This window comes from Lynx canadensis, chromosome A1 (assembly GCF_007474595.2).
Source record: "Lynx canadensis isolate LIC74 chromosome A1, mLynCan4.pri.v2, whole genome shotgun sequence".
In the NCBI taxonomy this organism is placed as follows: Eukaryota; Metazoa; Chordata; class Mammalia; order Carnivora; family Felidae; genus Lynx; species Lynx canadensis.
Genome location: NC_044303.2, coordinates 205,093,013 through 205,114,557, shown reverse-complemented (window position 1 = coordinate 205,114,557; position 21,545 = coordinate 205,093,013). Strand labels below are relative to the sequence as shown.

Sequence of the window (21,545 nt, the reverse complement as noted above, 5' to 3'; positions counted from 1 at the left end):
TGACTCTTTTCCTGTCTTTAGCTTATTTGGCAACCCCATACTTAATGACAGTAATAATGTAAGCAACTCTGTACTTAATTGTAATAATGTGATATTATCAAACAGAATTGAAAATTCACATTCCCAAGACAATCTCTTATGTTCACTCAGGCTTTTGGTTCAGAATGCTCAAGTTCAAAAATCATGTTCAACACACATTGGGCAAAGACTTTGTTTTTTTAGTTTTTTTAAATTTAATTTAATTTTTTTAAATTTACATCCAAATTAGTTAGCATATAGTGCAACAATGATTTCAGGGGTAGATTCCTTAATGCCCCTTACCCATTTAGCCCATCCCCCCTCCCACAAACCCTCCATAACCCTCAGTTTGTTCTCCATATTTATGAGTCTCTTGTGTTTTGTCCCCCTCCCTGTTTATATTATTTTTGTTTCCCTTCCCTTAAGTGTATCTGTTTTGTCTCTTAAAGTCCTCATATGAGTGAAGTCATATAATATTTGTCTTTCTCTGACTAATTTCACTCAGCATAAATATCCTCCGGTTCCATCCACGTAGTTGCAAATGGCAAGATTTCATTCTTTTTGATTGCCAAGTAATACTCCATTGTATATATATACCACATTTTCTTTTTTTTTTAATTTTTTTTAATGTTTATTTATTTCTGAGACAGAGAGAGACAGAGCATGAGTGAGGGAGGGGCAGAGAGAGAAGAAGACACAGAATCTGAAGCAGGCTCCAGCCTCTGAGCTGTCAGCACAGAGCCCGATGCAGGGCTCCAACTCACAGACCACGAGATCATGACCTGAGCCGCAGTCAGACACTCAACCGACTGAGCCACCCAGGCACCCCTATACCACATTTTCTTTATCCATTACATCCATCGATAGACATTTGGGCTCCTTCCATACTTTGGCTATTGTTGATAGTGCTGCTATAAACATGGGGGTGCACGTGTCCCTTCAAAACAGCACACCTGTATCCCTTGGATAAATACCTAGTAGTACAATTGCTGAGTTGTAGGGTAGTTCTATTTTTAGTTTTTTTAGGAACCTCCATACTGTTTTTCAGAGTGGCTGTACCAGTTCGCATTCCCACCAGCAGTGCAAAAGAGATCCTCTTTCTGGCATCCTCACCAACACCTGTTGTTGCCCGAGTTGTTAATGTTAGCCATTCTGACAGGTGTAAGGTGGTATCTCATTGTGGTTTTGATCTGTGTTTCCCTGATGATGAGTGATGTTGAGCATTTTTTCATGTGTCAGTTGGCCATCTGGCTGTCTTCTTTGGAGAAGTGTCTATTCATGTCTTTTGCCCATTTGTTCACCAGATTATTTATCTTTTGGGTGTTGAGTTTGATAAGTTCTTTATAGACTTTGGATACTAACCCTTTAACTGATATGTCATTTGCAAATATTTTCTCCCATTCTATCGGTTGCCTTTTAGTTTTGCTGATTGTTTTCTTTGCTGTGTGGAAGCTTTTTATTTTGATGAGGTCCCAGTAGTTCATTTTTGCTTTTGTTTCCCTTGCCTCTGGAGACATGTTGAGTAGGAAGTTGCTGCGGCCAAGATCAAAGAGGTTTTGCCTGCTTTCTCCCCAAGGATTTTGATGGCTTCCTGTCTTACATTGAGGTCTTTCATCCATTTTGAGTTTATTTTTGTGTATGGTGTAAGAAAGTGGTCCAGGTTCATTCTTCTGCATGTCGCTGTCCAGTTTTCCCAGCACAATGTTGCTGAAGAGACTGTCTTTATTCCATTGGATGTTCTTTCCTGCTTTGTCAAAGATGAGTTTGTGGGTCCATTTCTGGGTTCTTTATTCTGTTCCATTGATCTGAGAGTCTGTTCTTGTGCCAGTAGCATACTGTCTTGATGATTACAGCTTTGTAGTATAGCTTGAAGTCTGGGATTGTGATGCCTCCTGCTTTGGTTTTCTTTTTCAAGATTGCTTTGGCTATTCGGGGTCTTTTCTTGTTCCATACAAATTTTAGGATTATTTGTTCTAGCTCTGTGAAGAATGCTAGTGTTATTTTGATAGGGAAAGACTTTCTTTATGTAAGACATTGTGCTCCATGCTGAGGGAGAGAGGAGGGGAGCAGGGAATACAGATGAATTAAACCCAGTGCCCACTTTCATGGCGATAAGACATTTTGGAAAAAAGCACAAAGCACAGTAGGGATTCAGAAAGTGATTATTTCTTACTAGAAGATGCAGGAGAAAAAGTCATGAAGATATTCACGCTGGACAGTATTTCTTATCAGTGAGGATGCCATAGACTTTTACCCTCCAGTAACATTATCCTCTGTTTCTGCACCTTCAGAATGAGCTGTTGGGCCTGGAGGCTAATACCTGATTAGAAATACCCAGAAAATAAGCTTGGAGAAAAATTAGCCTTTGTCATCAAATGGCACAGAAAAAAAGGGTGGGAACAACCAACATAGGAAAAATTGTAAAGAACATTGTTCTTTGAATCAATGTAAGAATTTTTGAAAACTGATATTAATAGGAAATCTTTATCATCATTAATGCCATATCATTATTTTAAAAGTCTGGCTTTAAAGCAATTTAAGGCAACATGCATATTTCCTAAACATCAAGAAACAGAAAAATAGTTTTGCTAAAACTATTTACAGGCTGTGAAGGCTTTTCTAAAATGTAGATTGAGAAGTGTGTGTGTACATTTTCTTCGTACTAAATCATCTATAATCAAGCATTTACTACTGACAGTCATAACTGAAATTTGTACAGTGCTTTTTTTTTTCTTTTTAGATCAATGCTTACAAGGCAGTTTCACATTCATTATAAATCCTGTGCAGTACATTGGCGTAGGCTAATAAATTTTCTTATTCTCTGTTCTTAGGGTGAATCAGCACCTGCCAAACTTTTGAGACAGCTCACGGCTTAGAGGAAGCCTCATCTAAATAAAGGCCGGCTAAAGTGACATCGCAGGGATTTAATCCTTCTCTGGCAGCCCGTGTGACCAGAAGGCTGATTTGCAGATTTCCACTCTCCTAGGGTCCAGATCACCGGGTCTCGGGGGCCCTGAGGCTGGCCAGCAGGAGAAGTGCAAAATGAAGGAGGTCAGAAGGGAACGCCAGCAGCAGGGACCCGGGGGCCTCCACGGGGCTCTTACACACCACAATGAAAGATTCTCCGGCCATCAAAGGAAATAGCAAACTGGAGGCTTTGTCTTGGGACGCAGCCACCTTCCACAGAGCATCAGACCGCATGGTGGGCCAGAAAGTTCCTGGAGCCTGAGCAGGAGAGTGGTTATGGTAACTGGATGTGCGGGCCTATACAGTGAGAGCTGGGAAGTGCCACGTGAGGGAAGGTGGGAAATGTCTTGAGTGAGGTGGGTGGCTCCTGGCCTGGCTGGGCAGACTCTGCTGGCCCGTGTGCCTCTGCCCCCCTCAGACCAAGAAGGGGTCTGCTCATCAAGGAGCCTACCCGGATCTGCAGGCCAGCTATCACAGACACGGGGCTCTGGCAGGCCCTAACTCCCATCTCCCATCCCCGGGGCCCTTGGCGCTGCTCCCCAAGCCTGCCTTCAATTGGTGCCCTTGGCCGAGACGGAGATGTGAGCCTGGGGTGGACGATGACTGCAGTGTATGTGAATGGAGGCGGCCTGGTAACCCCCCACTATGCCAGGTGGGAGCGGCGGGATAGCGTGGAAAGTGGCTGTCAGACGGAGTGCAGCAAGGAGGATGAGGAGGGGCAGCCCCGCCAGCTGACACCCTTCGAGAAGCTGACCCAGGACATGTCCCAAGATGAGAAGGTGGTGAGAGAGATCACGCTGGGGAAACGTATTGGCTTCTACAGAATCCGAGGGGAAATTGGAAGTGGGAACTTTTCCCAAGTCAAGCTCGGGATTCACTCCCTAACTAAAGGTAGGATCTGACCTTCCTGGATTGTCTCCTGTGGTATCAGGACCTAGAGTGGGGACAGGGTTAGGAGGCCAGAGCCAGGGAAGCAGGTGAAGCGACATTACGGTGGCCCTGCTGGGCGCAAGCCCTGTGCCACATGCCTTCCATTGTTACCTCAGTTGGTTTCCACAGTAATGGTGTGAGGTCAGGATTTGTATTTCCATTTGGAGATATGGAAACTAAGATCCAAAGAAGTCAAATGTGGTTTTTGGCAGTTCAATCTCAGAGGATTTTGACTCTAAAACCTCTCCCACCGTACCGTGTGGATGAGCTCACTCAACGTTGAGGGGACTGTGTCCAGTCAGGCCATGGAGAAGTGGGGTGGGGTAGGGCTTGGTTCCCAGGCAACTCATATTCCAAGTCCTTATTTATCACTTCTGTTTGTGTTTGTGTGTCAATGCAAATGGCACAGGAGGCCTCCCAGGTCACCACTGCCAGTAGCTAGCAGGGTTCGGTCTCCCCTCCTCACCTGAGGCTGCTACTTCTGTTACCTTTGGGGGAAAGGCTTTTGATCTCAGGACCTTCTCTGCTTCAGTCTACTCTGTGCTAGTTCTCGTTGTTGCTTGGCTCCTTGCCGTCTAGCAAAGACCCATGTTTCCTTGGATCCAGACACTCAGGACCCCAGACCAGCAGTGCCCACGACTCTGGCTTCAAGGAAGAACTCTGCAGAGAGCCCGGCAGCCCTTTGTTGGCCCAGCCCAGTGTGGACTCTCCCCCATGCCACGTGTAACTTAGCTGAAGCCTAGAGATTATCATAAGGGAGTTGTAAGGCAGGAAAATAACATTTGTGACTTGATATAATTTACCAACTTCCTAAAGCCCATGGACTCTGTCCTGTTCCTGAGAGTACTGTACTGACCTGTTCTCACCATAGGCCCAGCCTGCTACCCTATCTCCAGTGTCACTCTTCTCTCATATTAGAGTTGACTCTTATTTTCTTTTCTGCTCCAACCTTCAATTCCATCTCTATGTTTGGCCCCTATATAAAAGTCACCCCTGCCCCCCAACACATATACACACATGTGCACACATGCATAGTCCCAAGTCACTGGAGCTCCAAGTCTCCTGCTGTCTTGCTCAGAGCCCAAGCATTTGGGTTCACATCCTCACATCTCGGCTACTCACCTTGCTTCCCTGGGTAAATGACAGTACTTCAGCAGACAGTGACAGTGCTGACTTTATCCACAAAAGTAGGTCTAGTGCTGTAACTCGAATCTAATTGGGACATGTGTTGCTTTTCAGTGGTCTGGAGCAAGAATGAGAGACAAAGGGGACACAGGGAGACGAGGGGCCAGAAACTGGGAGAGAAGACATGATCAGGAAGGAGAGAAGAGAAGTTGGGTAAAGGCAAAACAGGGGAGGAACTCAGAAAAGAGAGCATGTCCAGCGCATCAGAAAGGCCACGGGGCAAAGGCTGAGCAAAGGCTACCAGATGTGGCCAACTTGGAGCTTTTTCCTGGGTGTGAGTTCAGGTGTTAGGTGGTAAGGAAGCAGCGTGGGGCAGTGGAAAGAACAGGGATTCAGAATCAGATGAATTTGTTTCAGGTCCTGGTTCAGTCCCTTCCTAGGCACTTACTCTTTGGTCCCTAGTTGCCTCAGCCATAATATAGAGATAATGATTCTTACCTTAGAATTGTTGGGAAAATTAGAAAAAACGTATACAAAGTATATGGCACATAGTAGCCACTCAATAAAGGGTAGCTATCATTGGTGCAACTCGATTTTTTTACTTAAATAAACTTACTTCGGAAGGAAATGTAATGTTATTTAAATAATGAAAAACCAACGTCACTTGCTGTGAATAGAAGGTAATGGCAAAAACAGATATGATGCAAACAAATTTAAAAGATTTGTTATTCATTTATGTATTTGCCCAGCTTTATTGAGACATAATTGACATATAACATTGGGTAGGTTTAAAATATGCACCACAGTGATTTTATTATGTCTGTATATATTGAAAAATGATTACCTCAGTAAGGTTATTTAAAACATCTGTCACCTCACGTAGTTAGGATTTTTTTGTGTATGGTGAGAACTTTTAAAATTTAGTCTCTTAGGAACTTCCACAAAGTTTTAAAGGAAAACCGCCAAGTAACAAAAAAGTAAAACATTCCAAAAACCAATCTGAGACTTTCTCTTTGCCTTAATTAGGAGAATTCAAGAATAACTGAAGCAGGAATAGTGTTTTTATGCTGTGCATCAGTGCCATTTAAGGCGGTTTCCATGCACAAAAATCATTTTGCGCCCCGTGAGTGTTACCGGCTCCACTTTGGGAAACACGGACCTCATCTAGCCCTCCTGCGTGTCCCAGAAGTGACACGGGTTCTTCTTGTAGCCTGCTTTCTGCCGGCCCTTCTCCCTGTTCAGACGGTGCCTACGAGAGAGCCGTGTCATTAAGTAGCAGAAGGGCATGGAGTGAATACTGTGGAAAGACACTGGCTTTGGAATCAGTGAGACCTGGGTGGGACTATTATTCTTTTTACTTCTGTGTGACCCAGAACAAGTTACTTTATCATTCTGTGCAATTTTTTTTAATGTTTACCTATTTATTTTGAGGGGGCAGGGAGCATGAGCTGGGGAGAGGCAGAGAGAGAGGGAGAGAATCCCAAGCAGGCTTCTCGCTGTCAGTGCAGAGCCCGATGTGGGGCTCAGTCTCACAAACCGTGAGATCATGACCTGAACCGAAGTCGTGTGGGACACTTAACTGACCGAGCCACCCGGGCACCCCTGCGCCTCAATTTCTTCATGAGTAAAATTTAAAAATCTAACACACTGAATATCTGCCATGTGCCTAGACAGAGCCACACTAACCATTCATCAGATGCTCTGATTAGTCTGATTTCAGAAAAGTCTCTGTTCTTTAGGCCTGCCGAGTCACACATAGCTGGGTTCGTGGAACAGAAGCCTACTCAGATTAGCTCGTGTGTACGAGGGGAATTCTGTGGGCCCACAGCACCCATCTCCATACCACTAGTTTCATTCTATGACAGCTCAAATTTTGAGGAGAGAGAATGTGACTGCTCAGCCACCAACCGATGACAGGCCACCACTGAGTTCAAGGGCACGCCTGCATCGGGCCAGCTGCAGCCTCTAGGGCCACAGGTCCCACGGCTCTCTCAGCAGAGCCTGAGGTCCAAAGTAGTGTCTCTGAGAGGGGAGAGTAGAGAGCACAGCAAATCAGCGGACACATCCGCCAGAGCCGATAAGCAGCTAAGCACAGAAATCAGCGCAAGCCCTTGGCAAGCAAGTGTCTAAGTCTGCAGACAGGCTGTTAAGTAAGGAGGGCAGAAGACGACGCATGACAGCAACAACTGGCATTTACACGGTGACTTCCTGCTCAAATGCCGAAGGCTTCTCGTCTGTTGTATTACAAAATTAACTGAATTCTAGTTCCTTGAGTTTCAGAGAACACGGCATTTTTCTGCTGTGCAAGTTGGGTGCCTCAGTGGCCTCGCTGACATGCTCTCCTCAGTGCTGACCCACCACCGAGTAGCCCTGTTGTCAAAGGTTCAGTGTCACCCTCTGGCTATGGGACATATGTGCAAAAGAGGGGGACGAAGGCCAAAAGCACAGGGAGTGGAAAAATCAGTTCAACAAGCAAGTTTGAACAACAGAAAACGTAATGGCAGGTAATTGAGCGACAGAAAAGGAAATCCTGGGCCTCACTGGTAGGCCCATCCTGTAACGGGCTCGTCCTGGCTCCGCGCCCCGCCTCTCTTGGGTTCTGCCTTCAGTGGGCCCCTGGTCAGGAAGGAGCAGGAAGGTGAGCATGAAGGGAGCTGAGAGGTTGGGCGGGGGAGCAGGGGGAGCCCCCAGATGCAAAGACAGGGAAGGCTCAGGAAAGAGGACAGTGGTTCAGGTCCTGGGAAGTGGAGTCTCAGGGACCTGAAGAACTGGCCTGAGGAAAGGAGGAGGGACATTTGGCCACCCTGAGCTGACTGGAAAAGAAAGAGAGAAGCAACGTTCCTTCCAAATCTTTACCTCTGAGAGAGGAAGGAGATTCACCAGCAAGTGGCTTAGAAAGCTTCGCTGGGAATTTCAAACAGCTGTCCCATTGCCCAGCCACATCAGATTGTACAATGTGGACAGTGATTGTGTAAGTATGGTCCCCATCAAAGCCAGCTGGCCTGGAATTGTTATCAGGCTTTCTAGGCAATGGGGACAGCCTGGACAAGACAATGGAGGAGATTCCCAGGAAAGCAGAGAGTTTCAGTGCCAGGGGAGGGCGGGGGGTGGGGCAGCTCCTAGGACAGTCGTTTTCAAAGGGCACCAGCTGTTTTGGATCTCTAGAAGGAAGGCTCCAGTGGAGGCCCCTGTTGGCTGGAGTTTATTTTTATAGCTAACAGCTTAGATTCCCTTGGGCCTTGCAAGCTGATAGGGCAGAGCTATGAGTCCCCTTTTAAGCTGATTAGAAATTTCTCAAAAGAGATGATGCACTCAGCCTCTGAATATTTTATGTTCCATCTGTTGTCACAAACAAAAGTAAATGAGGCCACGGGTGCCTGTCCCTTTCTCTGTTGCTGCCCCTCCTGACCTCTTCTTCCCTGGTCTTCCTGTGTGTTGCTCTAGTCTCATGTTTCTAGAACCCTTTCTTCTTTTCTCTCAATTTACTTATTCATCAGTTTATTCATGCCCCCTCACCTTCCTTTTTAAAAATATAATAAACACTCCCGTACCGATGTTTTGTTCTGGGCCTTACAGAGTCGAGTACAATATGGTGGTAGCCTATTAGGAACTCACAGTAGGTACTGGAGATGGGATATGACTGGAAGGTGTGGCCGCAGAGTAAGGTAAATGGGTGTGTTCAGCTGTGCTCAAGGGGAGCAGGAAAGGGTCATTGACCGGGACAGGCTTGCAGTAGGCCTAGAGGTTTATGAAGTGCATGGAGGTATGAGCTAGTGAGGGGAGTATTTGGAAATTTAAAAGGAATTCGGCAAGGGGGATGCAGAAGGTGACACAGGCAGGGACTGGATCATGGAGAGTCTTCCTGTGCATTTGGGTTTTGTCATTTAGGTATTGGGGAGCCACCGGAGAGCTTTAAGCAAGCAATTAATACAAAGTGATTAATATGATCAACTCTCAGTGAGGAAAGCAAATTGAAGTTGGGGCATGACAAGAGTCAGGGAAGTCAGAAAAAGTATTAGTCTAATAGTCCAGATGAATGATGATGTCCTCTCAACTAAAGAAGTGACAGGAAGGATGGAGAGAAGGAGATGCATTTGAGAAATATTTCAGAATATTGGAAAACCCTGTGGTCAGTTGCATGGGTGAGAGCAGGAAGGGAGAAGAGGTATTGAAAGTGATCCCCAGGGTCCCATTTAGTTAGCAACTCAGAAGTGGGTAGTGACTATAGAAAAAGAAGCAGATTTGAGAGGGAAGATTTGGAAGCACTGATTTGGGGGAACATGAAGGTCATGGAGTCTAACAGCCACCCTGGAGCCTGAGGGAAAGTAGGAACGGGAAATAAAGAGTTGGGGCTTAACACATCCAGGGGGTAGCGAAAATCTTGGGTGTTCTGGTTACAGGCTCCTTGGTGTCATTGTATCATTTTGATCCTTAGAATTTCCCCACATGGGTTATAAATAGTAAACATTCAACTAAACATTCAACGAATATTTGGTAACTTAAGTTAGTATAAAACTCCTCATGAGAACCCAGTGGGGGCAGGGAAGAGATTTTAGAGGGAGCAATGCATGGCAGTACTCTCTGGTAAGTCCTCTCTGTTGTCACCTCCTGGCGGACAGGACTGGGGACTAACTCAGTCTAGAGTAAAGCTTCACAGAGAAGGCTCATGGATTTTAAAGAAATGATACCTCCTCTTGAACACATTCATTAAAACAGCAATTAAAGCTTGTTTTCTTATTTTTTTTTTCAACGTTTATTTATTTTTGGGACAGAGAGAGAGCATGAACGGGGGAGGGGCAGAGAGAGAGGGAGACACAGAATCAGAAACAGGCTCCAGGCTCTGAGCCGTCAGCACAGAGCCCGACGCGGGGCTTGAACTCACGGACTGCGAGATCGTGACCTGGCTGAAGTCGGACGCTTAACCGACTGCGCCACCCAGGCGCCCCATTATTTTAAAAACGGTTTAAAGCAGCTTTGGTGAATCCATTCTAAATAGGTCCAATATTGGAAATACTGTAACCAAAAAATGCTCATTGCGGGTGTTATTTATCATGCAAAGGACTAGAAATCCCTTATGTGATCCAATGATATAAGAATTGCCAGGTAAATGAGAGCATATACACTGGATAGAAGGTTACACAGCCATTAAAAATCAGGATTAATGAAGAGTCTACAGTAACGTGGAAGGTGCAGGGAACAGAATAGTCAATGAAAAAGCAAAGTGCCAAATTGAGTTTACTCTGTGATGATATTCCTCACCCTGGGTTCTTGTGAGGTTAGATCAGAGCATTCATTCCACAAATATTTGTTGAGCACCTGCTGTTTAACAGGTACTCTTCTAGGGACTGGGAATACAGCAGGGAACAAAATAGACAACAATATGTGCAATGAAGCTTACATTCTACTGGGGAGAGACAGACAAAAATAAGTCAGGAAAATATTCATTATGTTACATAGGGGTGAGTGATAAGAAGGAAATCAAGCAAAGGGGATAGGAAACAGAGAAGGCCACATTTTAGATACGTTGGCAGGGACAGCCTTACTGAGGGGGTGATCCCTGACCTGAAAGAAGGTCACCGCCCACAGATGTGGGGGAGAAGTGGTCATGCGGAGGGGGTAGCAAGCCTAAGGAGGGGGTGTGACTGTAGTACTCCAGGAACGGCCAGAGGGATGAGGCCATGGGACAGCAGTGACCAGATCATGTGGGGTCATTATGTCATAGGAAGGACTCCGGCTTTTCCTCTGAGTGAAACTGGAGCCAAGCATAGAAATGACTCGATCTGGCTTATGCTTTAATAGGATCACCCTGGCTGCTCTGTTGAAAATAGACTGCGAGGGGTCAAAGGCAGAAAAGGAGAGATCAGGTAGGTGTCCGTGCCAGTTATCCAGGCAAGAGATTAGTGGTGGCTTGGAGCAGGAAGTTAGCAGTGGAATGCTGAGAAGCGGCTGGATTCTGGCTGTATCTAGTAGGGGTCTGCTGACAGATTCAAAGTGGGCTGTAAGAGAAGAGTCAAATCCTCAAAGGTTTTGGTCCTGACAAGTGTAAGAATAGAGTTTCCGTTTACTGAAACTGGGGAGACTGTAGGAGGAGCACGTCTGGGGGTCGGGGGAGGAGACCCAGAGTACGGAACATGTGGTGTCGTACGTACTTTTACACATCCATTACGCACACGTGTCGGGGCCTCACCCACGTCTCCAGGCACCTTACCACCTCGGTGCATGCAAGCCTAACCTTCACATGCCAGTCTCTCTATCTCTCTGCCTCTGGACTTTCTCTGGGTTCTGGAGCCTGCTCTTCCCGCAGGCATGGGAGGCCAGAAGGAGAGGGGAATTTACATCCCCCAGGAGTGGCCAAAAACCAATTACTGGCAGTGGTTGATCCATAAATACGCCAGCTCTTCTTGTGATATCGAGGCACAGTAACTCAGCAGGATGACCGATAACTTGCTTAGTAACACATCATTTACTGGCCATCTTTCCTTTCCCATCTCGGTTCCTCATTCTTCTATCTGTATTTCCTGGGGTTATCTCCTTTGTAAACTACTTGCACCTGCATCCCTGCCTCGGACTCTGCTTCAGGCAGAATCCAAACTAAGACAACTAAGTGGAGAGGTCATGCAGGCAGACATGCTTCTGCATCTGGAATCACCAAGGAAATGGTTGTAGGGAGGGAGTCCAAGGGCTGTGCCTCCAGGTAGCCAACACTCAGAGGCTACCGAGATGAAAAGGACACAGCAAAAGAGGCTTAGAAGTAGAAGAGGCAGGAGAAAAGACACATACCATGTGCATTCACTAATATGTGGAATCTAAAAAACAAAACCAACAGACAGACTCTTAAATATAGAGAATAAGCTGGTAATTACCGGAGGCAAGGAGGGTGGGGGGAGGATGGGTGAAATAGACAAAGGGGACTAAGAGGCACAAGCTTCCAGTTATAAAATAAATAAGTCACAGAGATGGAAAACACAGCACAGGCAATATAGTCATTAATAGTGCAATAACGTTGCATGGTGACGGGTGGGGAGTACTTACCGAGGTAAGCGTTATGTGCGGAACTTGAATCACTATATGGTACACCAGAAACTAATATACCATCGTATGTCAGCTTTTTTCAATAAGAAAAAAAAAAACAAAAACACAAGAAAGAGGGAAGAGAAATGCCATAGAAACCAAGTGATAAAGGTGTTTCAAGGAGAAGGCATAAAGCCTAAGAAATAACAATTGGTCTTAGCAAATTGGGGGTCATTGCTGACCCCGAGAGGCCTCCAAAGTAAGGTGCACATTCCCTAGGGGATGCCCAAGATGATCACTGGATAAGGGAAGGCAGTATTAGAATTTCCGGGGGCACCTGGGTGGCTCAGTCAGTTCAGCGGCTCACTCTTAATTTTGGCTCAGGTCATGGCCTCTCAGTTCGTGGGTTCAGGCTCCACACCGGGCTCTGTGTTGACAGCTCGGCGTCTGCTTGGGATTCTCTCTCTCCCTCTCTCTCTCTCTGCCCTTCCCCCGTGCTCTCTCTCTCTCTCTCAAAATAAATAAATAAACTTGGAAAAAAGAATTTCCATTTATATTTATTTGTCATGATATCTTTTGAATTTCCATGATTATATATACATTTAAAATGTGTATATTAGTACACGTATATTATATATATATACACATATATGTGCCCTCTCTGTGTGTGTATATATATATATATATATATATATACACACACACACATATATATGTGCCCTCTCTGTGTGTATATATATATATATATATATACACACACACACACACACATATATATGTGCACTCTGTATATATATACACATATATATATGTGTGTGTGTATATATATATATATATATATATATATATATATATATATAGAGAGGTCCACATTTATTTGAGATAAGTTGGCAGAGACAGCCTTCCTGAGGGGGTGATCACTGATCTGAAAGAAATAAGGTTGCTGCCCACAGATGTGCGGGGGGGAAGCGGTCATGCAGAGAGGGTAGCAAGCCTAAGGAGGGAGTGTAGTACTGTAGTTCCTGTAGTAGTCCAGGAACAGCCAGAGGGATGAGGCCAGGGGACAGCAGCCACCAGATCATATGGGGTCATTATGTCATAGGAAGGACTCTGGCTTTTCCTCTGAGTGAAACTGGAGTAGTGCTCAAAAATATTTCATGGGTAAAGAAAGCCAATCAAAAGGTGTGTGGACCAATACCCCAAGGTATCAGGGCCTTTCCTGCTTCAAGATCTTCTTTCCTATACATCCCAACCACTAGAACCTTCCCTCACTGCCTCTGCACTACCTTCCTCTAGCTGACACTTAGTCAGATTCCAGGGAAAGCACAGCCTCTTGCTTTACACCCACATCACCTCCCGCACCTTTACCCTGCAAGCCTGCTGTGCCCAGCATCTTCCACCTGCCTCTCCAGATCCACTCTCCGCCCCCCATTCTGCTCTCTGCCCCAGACTGTGTTATGTCTCCGTAGTTCTCTGGGTTCCAGTTGGCTTTGGTCTCGTGCAGGGGATCAAAGGAACGAGAGGGAGGGCCTGATACCTATTCTCCCAGACCCTGGCTCTGTGTCTGTAAAGACGATCTTAGATCCTCTCGTGGCAAATTTTTTACACCACCCTCTGTGTTCTAATATCGATTTTCTCCCCTTTTTCCTTTGGTCCTCCAGATATATTCTGCCTGGTTCACTTTAGGTTTAAAAATGTGAATTAGTTGCTGTCATTTAGCAATTGGAACGTTTGCATAAAAATTCAGAGGTCTGGCTTCTCTTCAAAAAAATCAGATGTGACAACACCGAGTCTCCGTGGCAAACAGAGACAACTGTCTGGAGTTGAGTTTGCACCGGGGCATGTCCTCCTCAGGACACCGTGGTCCCCACTGTTCCCGGTTGCTTTATGCAAGCTCGCCACCCTATCGCCACCCTGGCCTCTCGAGATATTCAAGTCTGCAAGTCCTAGCTTAAGGAATGTGTTGCCCACTACATGGGACCTGTGTCAGACTCCTGACTAGATTTGGAGAAAGGGGAGGGTTACTCGAGTGTGTCCAGTCTCTCTCCCTCCTGCCTGCACCAGGAGAGTCCTCTCTCTGGGATCTCCCAACCCGCCAACCTGCTCCCAGGCCTATTCTTCTATCCGTTTCCCTCAGTGCAGCCCGAGTACTCATTCAGACACGGAAGTCAGATTATCCCTCTCCCGAGAACCGTGGACTGTCTTCCCGCTGTCCCACAGGCAGAGCCTATGTTTCTTAAGGCAGCCTCCAAAGCCCCGGATTTTCTGATCCCGCGTACCCCACTGGGCTCCCTTCATTCTCTGTGTCCAGCACAGTGGGCTCCCGCTCGAGTCCTCGAGCACACATGGTGTCCCTCTGTCCCTCGCCCGGGCCTGGCACACATGTGATCCCACAGCCACGTGCCTGGCCTCCCTCCTCACCTCTCGGTCACGGCTCAAATGTCCTTTCCCAGGGAGGCCTTTCCATGCTCCACCCGCACCCCTTCCTCACACGTGCTGCACTTGTAATATGGGCTTTTTAAAAGTCTCTCTCCCTTGCTGAGCTGCAGGGGCAGTGTCTTCCTCACTGCCTGGCACGTTGTGTCCGTGCTCACGGAACCCTTGTTGAAAGAGTGGATTTGGAGACCTCGCTCTCCTTGGAAGAGCAGTTTCTTTCACTTAGTGACAATCCAGGATGCTGAAGTCTTTTTCATGTTTTCTATGATCATACATTTATGTTAGGAGACGTGGCAATAATCTGATTCGACACCAAGTAGAGGAAACAGGTGGACAGGAGTGAGGCCCGGGGGGGATCCAGGGCACAGAGTTTAAGAAAGGCTTCCCTCGGGGCGCCTGGGTGGCTCAGTTGGTTGAGTGACCGACTTCGGCTCAGGTCATGATCTTGCAGTTTGTGAGTTCGAGCCCTGCGTCAGGCTCTGTGCTGACAGCTCGGAGCCTGGAGCCTGCTTCGGGTTCTGTGTCTCCCCCCTCTCTGCCCCTCCCCTGCTCATGCTCTGTGTCTGTCTCTCAGTAATAAATAAATGTTAAAAAAATAATAATAGGGGGCGCCTGGGTGGCGCAGTCGGTTAAGCGTCCGACTTCAGCCAGGTCACGATCTTGCGGTCCGTGAGTTCGAGCCCCGCGTCGGGCTCTGGGTCGGAGCCTGGAGCCTGTTTCCGATTCTGTGTCTCCCTCTCTCTCTGCCCCTCCCCCGTTCATGCTCTGTCTCTCTCTGTCCCAAAAATAAATAAACGTTGAAAAAAAAATTTTTTTTTAAAAAATAATAATAATAATAAAAAAGGCCTCCCTCTCGCAGCTCCTCTCCTGCCTTATTCTGGTCCAGGCCCTGGGAGGGCAGCCTTTGCCAAGAGCCACTCAAATATAAAATAAAATTAAAAAATGGGGCACCTGGGTAGCTCAGTCAGTTAAACGTCAACTCCTGACTTCCGCTCAGGTCATGATCTCATGGTTCATGGGAATGTGTCGGGCTCTGTGCTGTCAATGCAGAGCCTGCTTGGGATTCTCTCTCTCTCCCTCTCCCTCTGCCCCTCCCTTGCTTGCTCTCTCTCTCTTAAAATAAATAAATAAACTTTAAGAAATAAAAGAAAAACAAAAAATAGAATAAGACTCGAATTGTGCTCAAAGGAGGTTTGTGACAGCAGCCTGACCTCACCGCGACCTGATTCTTGGGTGCCCGCAACGTGGGCGACCACGTGCCTCTGCCTGCCACGCAGCAAAGAGGATATGCACCCTAACAGGAGTCCGGGTCAGGTTCAGGGTCAGGATCAGGGAAGAGCGGCGGTGGGGGCTCTTCTGCAGCCGATCTGCCAGGTTAAAGGATGGGGCTCATCATTCCAGCTGTTAAAATAGCAGCTCTACCTAACAGGCTACCCAAGACCAAGAGTTTCTGCTTCTGGTAAGCAGGTGGAGTGAATCTTACTCCTAAGGACGGAACAGTAGAAAAGACATGACGGGGGAGGCAGAAGGCCCGGACGGCTGGTAGTGGCAGTGCATCCCCGGGGCCGATTGCCCACTGAGGTGACACAAAACCCCAAGGGTTCTGCTCCGTTGTGACTCGCCTCCTTCTTCCATAGTGTTGCCTCCTCTAGAGCAAGCGTGACCTCAGAGACCAGAGAACCCTGCCCCTTTCCATTCCAGAAGCCCCGAGGAGCTACTTTAATATACAAACAACACTCCTGTTTTTAACTAGCGGCATCTATTTTTGCGCCCACAGCCACTGTGCCCGACTTCTTCAAAGCAGTTGTGGGTCTCCAGGGGCCCTGCAATCCTGTTTTCCCATTTACTTGCCTGGAAACTTCTTTCTTCCTAATACAAAATGTGGTCCATTCGAACCAAAAAAAAAAAAAAAAAAAAAAGAATTGTTTTACTTTGGAGTAGATTCACTGTGTTCAAACATTAACCATTTTTATTATGCAATATATGTTAATTGTCTGATTAATTGTAGGAAAATTAGAGAATACAGATAAGTGAAAAAAAATTAACGGAAAGCCACCTGTGATCCCCCTATTAATAAAATAAGTATTCTAAACTTTTTGGTGAATAACTTGCCAGACTTTTTTCTATGCAAATGTGTATTTGTATTTTTTTCTCACTTGTTCTGTATTGAACATCACCTCATGTCAATTAATAAAAAACAGCATCATTAATTTGACAGCTGCATGGTGTAGAGATGGATGGACCACACTTCATTTTAGCTGTCTCTCTTGCTGGGTGCTGTTCCCAATGTCACCAAAGTCTTCTGACATAGGGAGTCTTGTGCCCATGTCAGATTATTTCTTTAAGGTTAATCGACCAAAATGGCTGGCTCAAAACATGCAGCCATGCTTAAGGCTCTCAATACATAACAGTAAACTGCAGTCCAGAGCCATCATACCAGTGAACCCTCCCGCCAGCCACATGTCACCCTGCCGGTCAGCCTCGTGCACCCCCTGACCTCTGCACAGACCTCTGTGTGGCCCGTACTCTTACATTATGTGCTTTGTGCTGCCAAAGTCAGATAAAACGTAGCCACGTGGGAAGAGGGAGGAGGGGGAGACAGACAAGGAATCAGCATCTATAGGCTGGTGTGCTGAGATTATCGTACAGAGAATACACGGAATTGACGTCCTGGGACTGGTTCTGAGGCTAGCCTTGAAGGGTAATCAGGAGTTACCTGAGTACAGACCAGGGAAGCAGTGACGAGCCAAGCAGAGGAAATGATCCAGATGGAGGAAAGGTCCCAGGCATGGATGTGCAGTCCCTTTTCAGGGAACAACAAACAGTTGTGTAACGTTGTGGGTGGGGCTGTGGGGACTGTGGACAGGAGCGATGCAGGATGAGGCAGAAGAGGGGGGTTGGGTCTGATGAGGAGGGGCTTTCTGGGCTAAGCAAAGAAGCTTACGCTTTACCCAGACAACTAGATAAAGATCATCAAACTGAAACTTCCTTGGAAGACAGGAGTCTTGGAAGTCCGGAAGTCCTAGAAGACAGGAAAACACACAAAAGCTGTGTGAGGAAAACTCACACCGATCCCAGGAATGAGCACTGTTGTGAACTCAAGGAACTCCCGTCTGTCTGTCATCACCACTGACGAGCTCCAGGAGCTTGAGAACAGCCATTTAACCTCTGTGTCCAGTAAAACAAAGGGGCCCATGTGGGTTCCTCACACTTCTAGCTATCTATGCACCTGTGAACATGGGCACATCGTCTCTTTTTTTTTTTTTTTTTTTTTCCAGAAAAGGTGGCCATTAAGATACTGGACAAGACCAAGCTGGACCAGAAAACCCAAAGGCTACTGTCCCGTGAAATTTCCAGCATGGAAAAACTGCACCATCCCAACATCATCCGTCTGTATGAAGTGGTGGAGACCCTATCCAAGCTCCACTTGGTGATGGAGTATGCAGGGGGTGGGGAACTCTTTGGGAAAATCAGCACTGAAGGGAAACTCTCAGAGCCAGAAAGCAAGCTCATCTTCTCCCAGATTGTGTCTGCCGTGAAGCACATGGTGAGTGGGTGTGAGGGATGGAGTCTTGCCCCCACGCGGCCCACAGTGGGAGCGTGGGCTCCAGTTGGCCACTCTCCAAACGTCCCCAGAGGCTTTGGGTCCTGCAAAAGGCAGACAGTAGTCCCTTCTGTGAGAGTCTAGACGAGATTACACTCTTTGCCCCCATCTCGTCACTGCCAGACAGCTGGCTCCACGCTGCTTCGGGGCCCTGTCTCCCTGCCTCTGTGTCTCTCTCCCCTCTTACCACGTCTCACATTCCAAATCCTCTCCACCCTTCATGATTCCGCTCAGTTTTGTCTCTCTCTGGAATTTTCTTCAATGTCACGTCAGCTCATACAGACCCTTCTTGCCTTTGGTGAATTCCTCCAGCTGTGGCTCCCTCTGTGCTCAGCTGATTAGCATTTATTATGTCATTCTTACTTCAGTCCTCTGATCATTTCTTTAGGCAAATGTGGACTCCTAAAACACGCACACACACCCCTAGTTCCTCCCAGAACTGGTTCTGCTGTGCCCTCACCACTGTTGGCTGTTTTGCCCCCACACACTGAGGAGCCTGACACGTGGGCCTGACCACCACCTTTACGGCTCCATTAGTGCAGAAGTCTGGGCTGTCCTCTTTACCTAGTGCAGTCTCAGTACCGTTGGCAGAAAAGAGACACTCGTCTGGGGGCTATGTGAGGCGAGAGGCTATTTCTAGTTCATTCTGACTGGATGCTGTGGAGGCAAGGCTGTCATCAGTGACCTCCTGGACAAATTACTAAGGGAAATCAGTGACCCAGGGACCCGAGATAGGCATTGGGAGGGAGAAGAGAAGGAAAAGGAAGTGAGTGAGAGAGAAAAGCCCAACCGTAATGGGGGTGGGTGCTTCCGATCTTCAGTTCCACCAGGTGTCATTTAAGTGGCCCCATGCTGTGGTGAACTGTCCCAGGGCCAGGCAGTAAGCCAGACCCACATTGAGCAACGGAGCAGATGGGCAAAGAGTCTTCCACATCCTACTTGGAAAAGAAATTGAGTGGGAGAGCAGAGGGAACTCAGACTGAGGCCTCTGAAGCTCCATGCCCTGACATTTCTCCCATCTGTCCAGTGGTGAGTCATGGACACAGATCAAGATTCCACCGAGCGTGTCCACTCTGGGCCGGGACCTTGCTGAGCACTGCAAATACAGTACCACTGGCCACCCTCACAGCAATCTCATGAGGTGCCTCCCTGTATCTCGTTTTACAAAGAAAGGAAACACTCATATTACGCTGCTGGGATCATTGAACCTAAAATTAACCCAGCCATCAGGCCCCAAAGCCCAGATTCTTACCCCAGGAAGCCCAGCAAAGTCACATTAAACCATCCCAAGAGCCCTCGGGACTAAGTAGGTCAGGGGTCTTCAAGGTTGTCCGTATGGATCCAGAATGTGAGAGTGGGGGTGGGGTACATGCTCACCACCCACCATGGGACTTGCTAGAACTTGCTGAATATAGCCTCTTTCCTTCTACTGAATTCTGGAGAGGAGCCCCCACAAAGGAGCAGGGTTGAAAAGTTGGGGAGGGCTCTAAGTCTCGTTGGTGTTGGCTCTAGTCAAGAGTTGCTCAGCCAGAAAAACTCATTCATGGCCTCAAACATGAAGGATTACCGTTTCGTTGTGTTTTGGAGCATGTAGTTTCAAAAGATCTAAGTTTCATTTCTGGCACTGATTCCTGAGTCACAAGTGTCAGACAGAGTCCAACCGTTGCCCCACGGAAGAACAGAACCTTTGGTCTGTTTGGGGGATGTGTGGGTGTCACGTTGGCTAAAGGGCATGGCCGGGCGGCCCTTGAGGCTTGCAATCTGAGTTAGGTTGACATCCGCTGAACTGGTTATTACTCCATCATCCATCACTTCACTGTTTGAGAGCAACTGACACATTCGCTTCTGTTAGTATTATTCCTTGAAAATGATAGCTTTTCCCTGTGTCTTCTTCCACAGCATGAGAACCAAATTATTCACAGAGACCTGAAAGCAGAAAACGTGTTTTATACCAGTAATACTTGTGTGAAGGTGGGTGATTTTGGATTCAGCACAGTAAGTAAAAAAGGCGACATGCTCAACACTTTCTGCGGGTCGCCTCCCTACGCGGCGCCCGAGCTTTTCCGAGACGAGCATTATGTCGGCATTTATGTGGACATCTGGGCCTTGGGGGTGCTTCTGTACTTCATGGTGACCGGCACCATGCCGTTTCGGGCAGAGACCGTGGCCAAGCTGAAGAAGAGCATCCTGGAGGGCACATACAGCGTGCCTCCGCACGTATCCGAGCCCTGCCTCCGCCTCATCCGGGGCGTCCTTCAGCCCGTACCCACCGACAGGCACGGCATCGATTCCATCATGAGCAATGAGTGGATGCAAGGGGTGCCGTACCCCACCCCTCTGGAGCCTTTCCAACTGGATCCCAAACATTTGTCCGAAACCAGCACCCTCAAGGAAGAAGAAAACGAGGTCAAAAGCACTTTAGAACACTTGGGTATTACAGAAGAGCACATTCGAAACAACCAAGGGAGAGATGCCCGAAGCTCCATTACAGGGGTCTATCGGATCATTTTACATAGAGTCCAAAGAAAAAAGGCTTTGGAAAGTGTCCCGATAATGATACTACCAGACCCGAAAGAAAGGGACCTGAAGAAAGGGTCCCGTGTCTATAGAGGCATAAGACACACATCTAAGTTTTGTTCAATTTTATAAATTGCGTTAACTGCTGATAATTAACCAAGAGCATTGTTGCTGCTTTTAAATTTTTTTCATGGACAACTTGGGTGGAGACATTTTTGTAATTTTTAAATAAATTTAAATTTAAGATCTGCATTTCCCCCCCAGAAAAGCCTAGATTTGCTTTCTTGTTCTTCAACTCTAGCATTCATTCACTTATTTAATCAAGAAATATTTCTGCCAGGAACTGTTTAAGGTGCCGAGGAAAGAGCAAAGAATGACACAGGCCCGGCCCCTCCCCTCCTGTGCAGGATATTCTAGTGCCGGACAAAGGCACCGACAAAGACATTTTTTACAGAAAAAATGTCAGATAGTGATAGATGCTTTAAAGAGAATGCAAATAGGGTGATGTGATATTAGAGGTTTGCTACCTTGGATGGGACCGTTAGGAGAGGATACTTGGAGTAGATAGTCTGAGATCTGAATAGGAAGCAGCAGTGACCCTTGGAAAGCAGGCCAAGAGCATTCCAGGCAGCTAGGGGTTCAAGACTGGGTTCCTCCCAAACAAAGCCTAGGACAGAGGCTCCATGTAGAATAGTTTCTTTGGGAAATGATCCTGGAGAGGAGAGAGGGGCAGGGGAGAGAAACAGGAAAAGCCAACACAGACTGGCCAGAGCTATGGGTGGTCGGCACTCAGTCCTGCAGGACGCTCTGAGGAGCCTTATGGAACACATCTCAGGTGTCTGCCTAGGGCACAAATGGAGAAACATTTACCCATCACCTCCTGTTCACCACTAGTCAAGAGTGGTCCCATGGTGTCACCTGCCCTGCATCCCCAGAA

The 21,545-nt window shown here is 47.1% G+C and overlaps 1 protein-coding gene across 1 annotated transcript; it reads left to right on the top strand.

The window, feature by feature from the left end:
• Nucleotides 1–2,861: 2,861 nt before the first annotated feature.
• Nucleotides 2,862–20,825, top strand: NIM1K (NIM1 serine/threonine protein kinase). The gene is made up of 3 exons (XM_032594446.1): nt 2,862–3,876; nt 17,766–18,034; nt 19,991–20,825. Exons 1-3 carry the CDS (start codon nt 3,585–3,587, stop codon nt 20,738–20,740), a joined length of 1,311 nt encoding a protein of 436 aa, XP_032450337.1. The 5' UTR covers nt 2,862–3,584; the 3' UTR covers nt 20,741–20,825.
• Nucleotides 20,826–21,545: the final 720 nt, after the last annotated feature.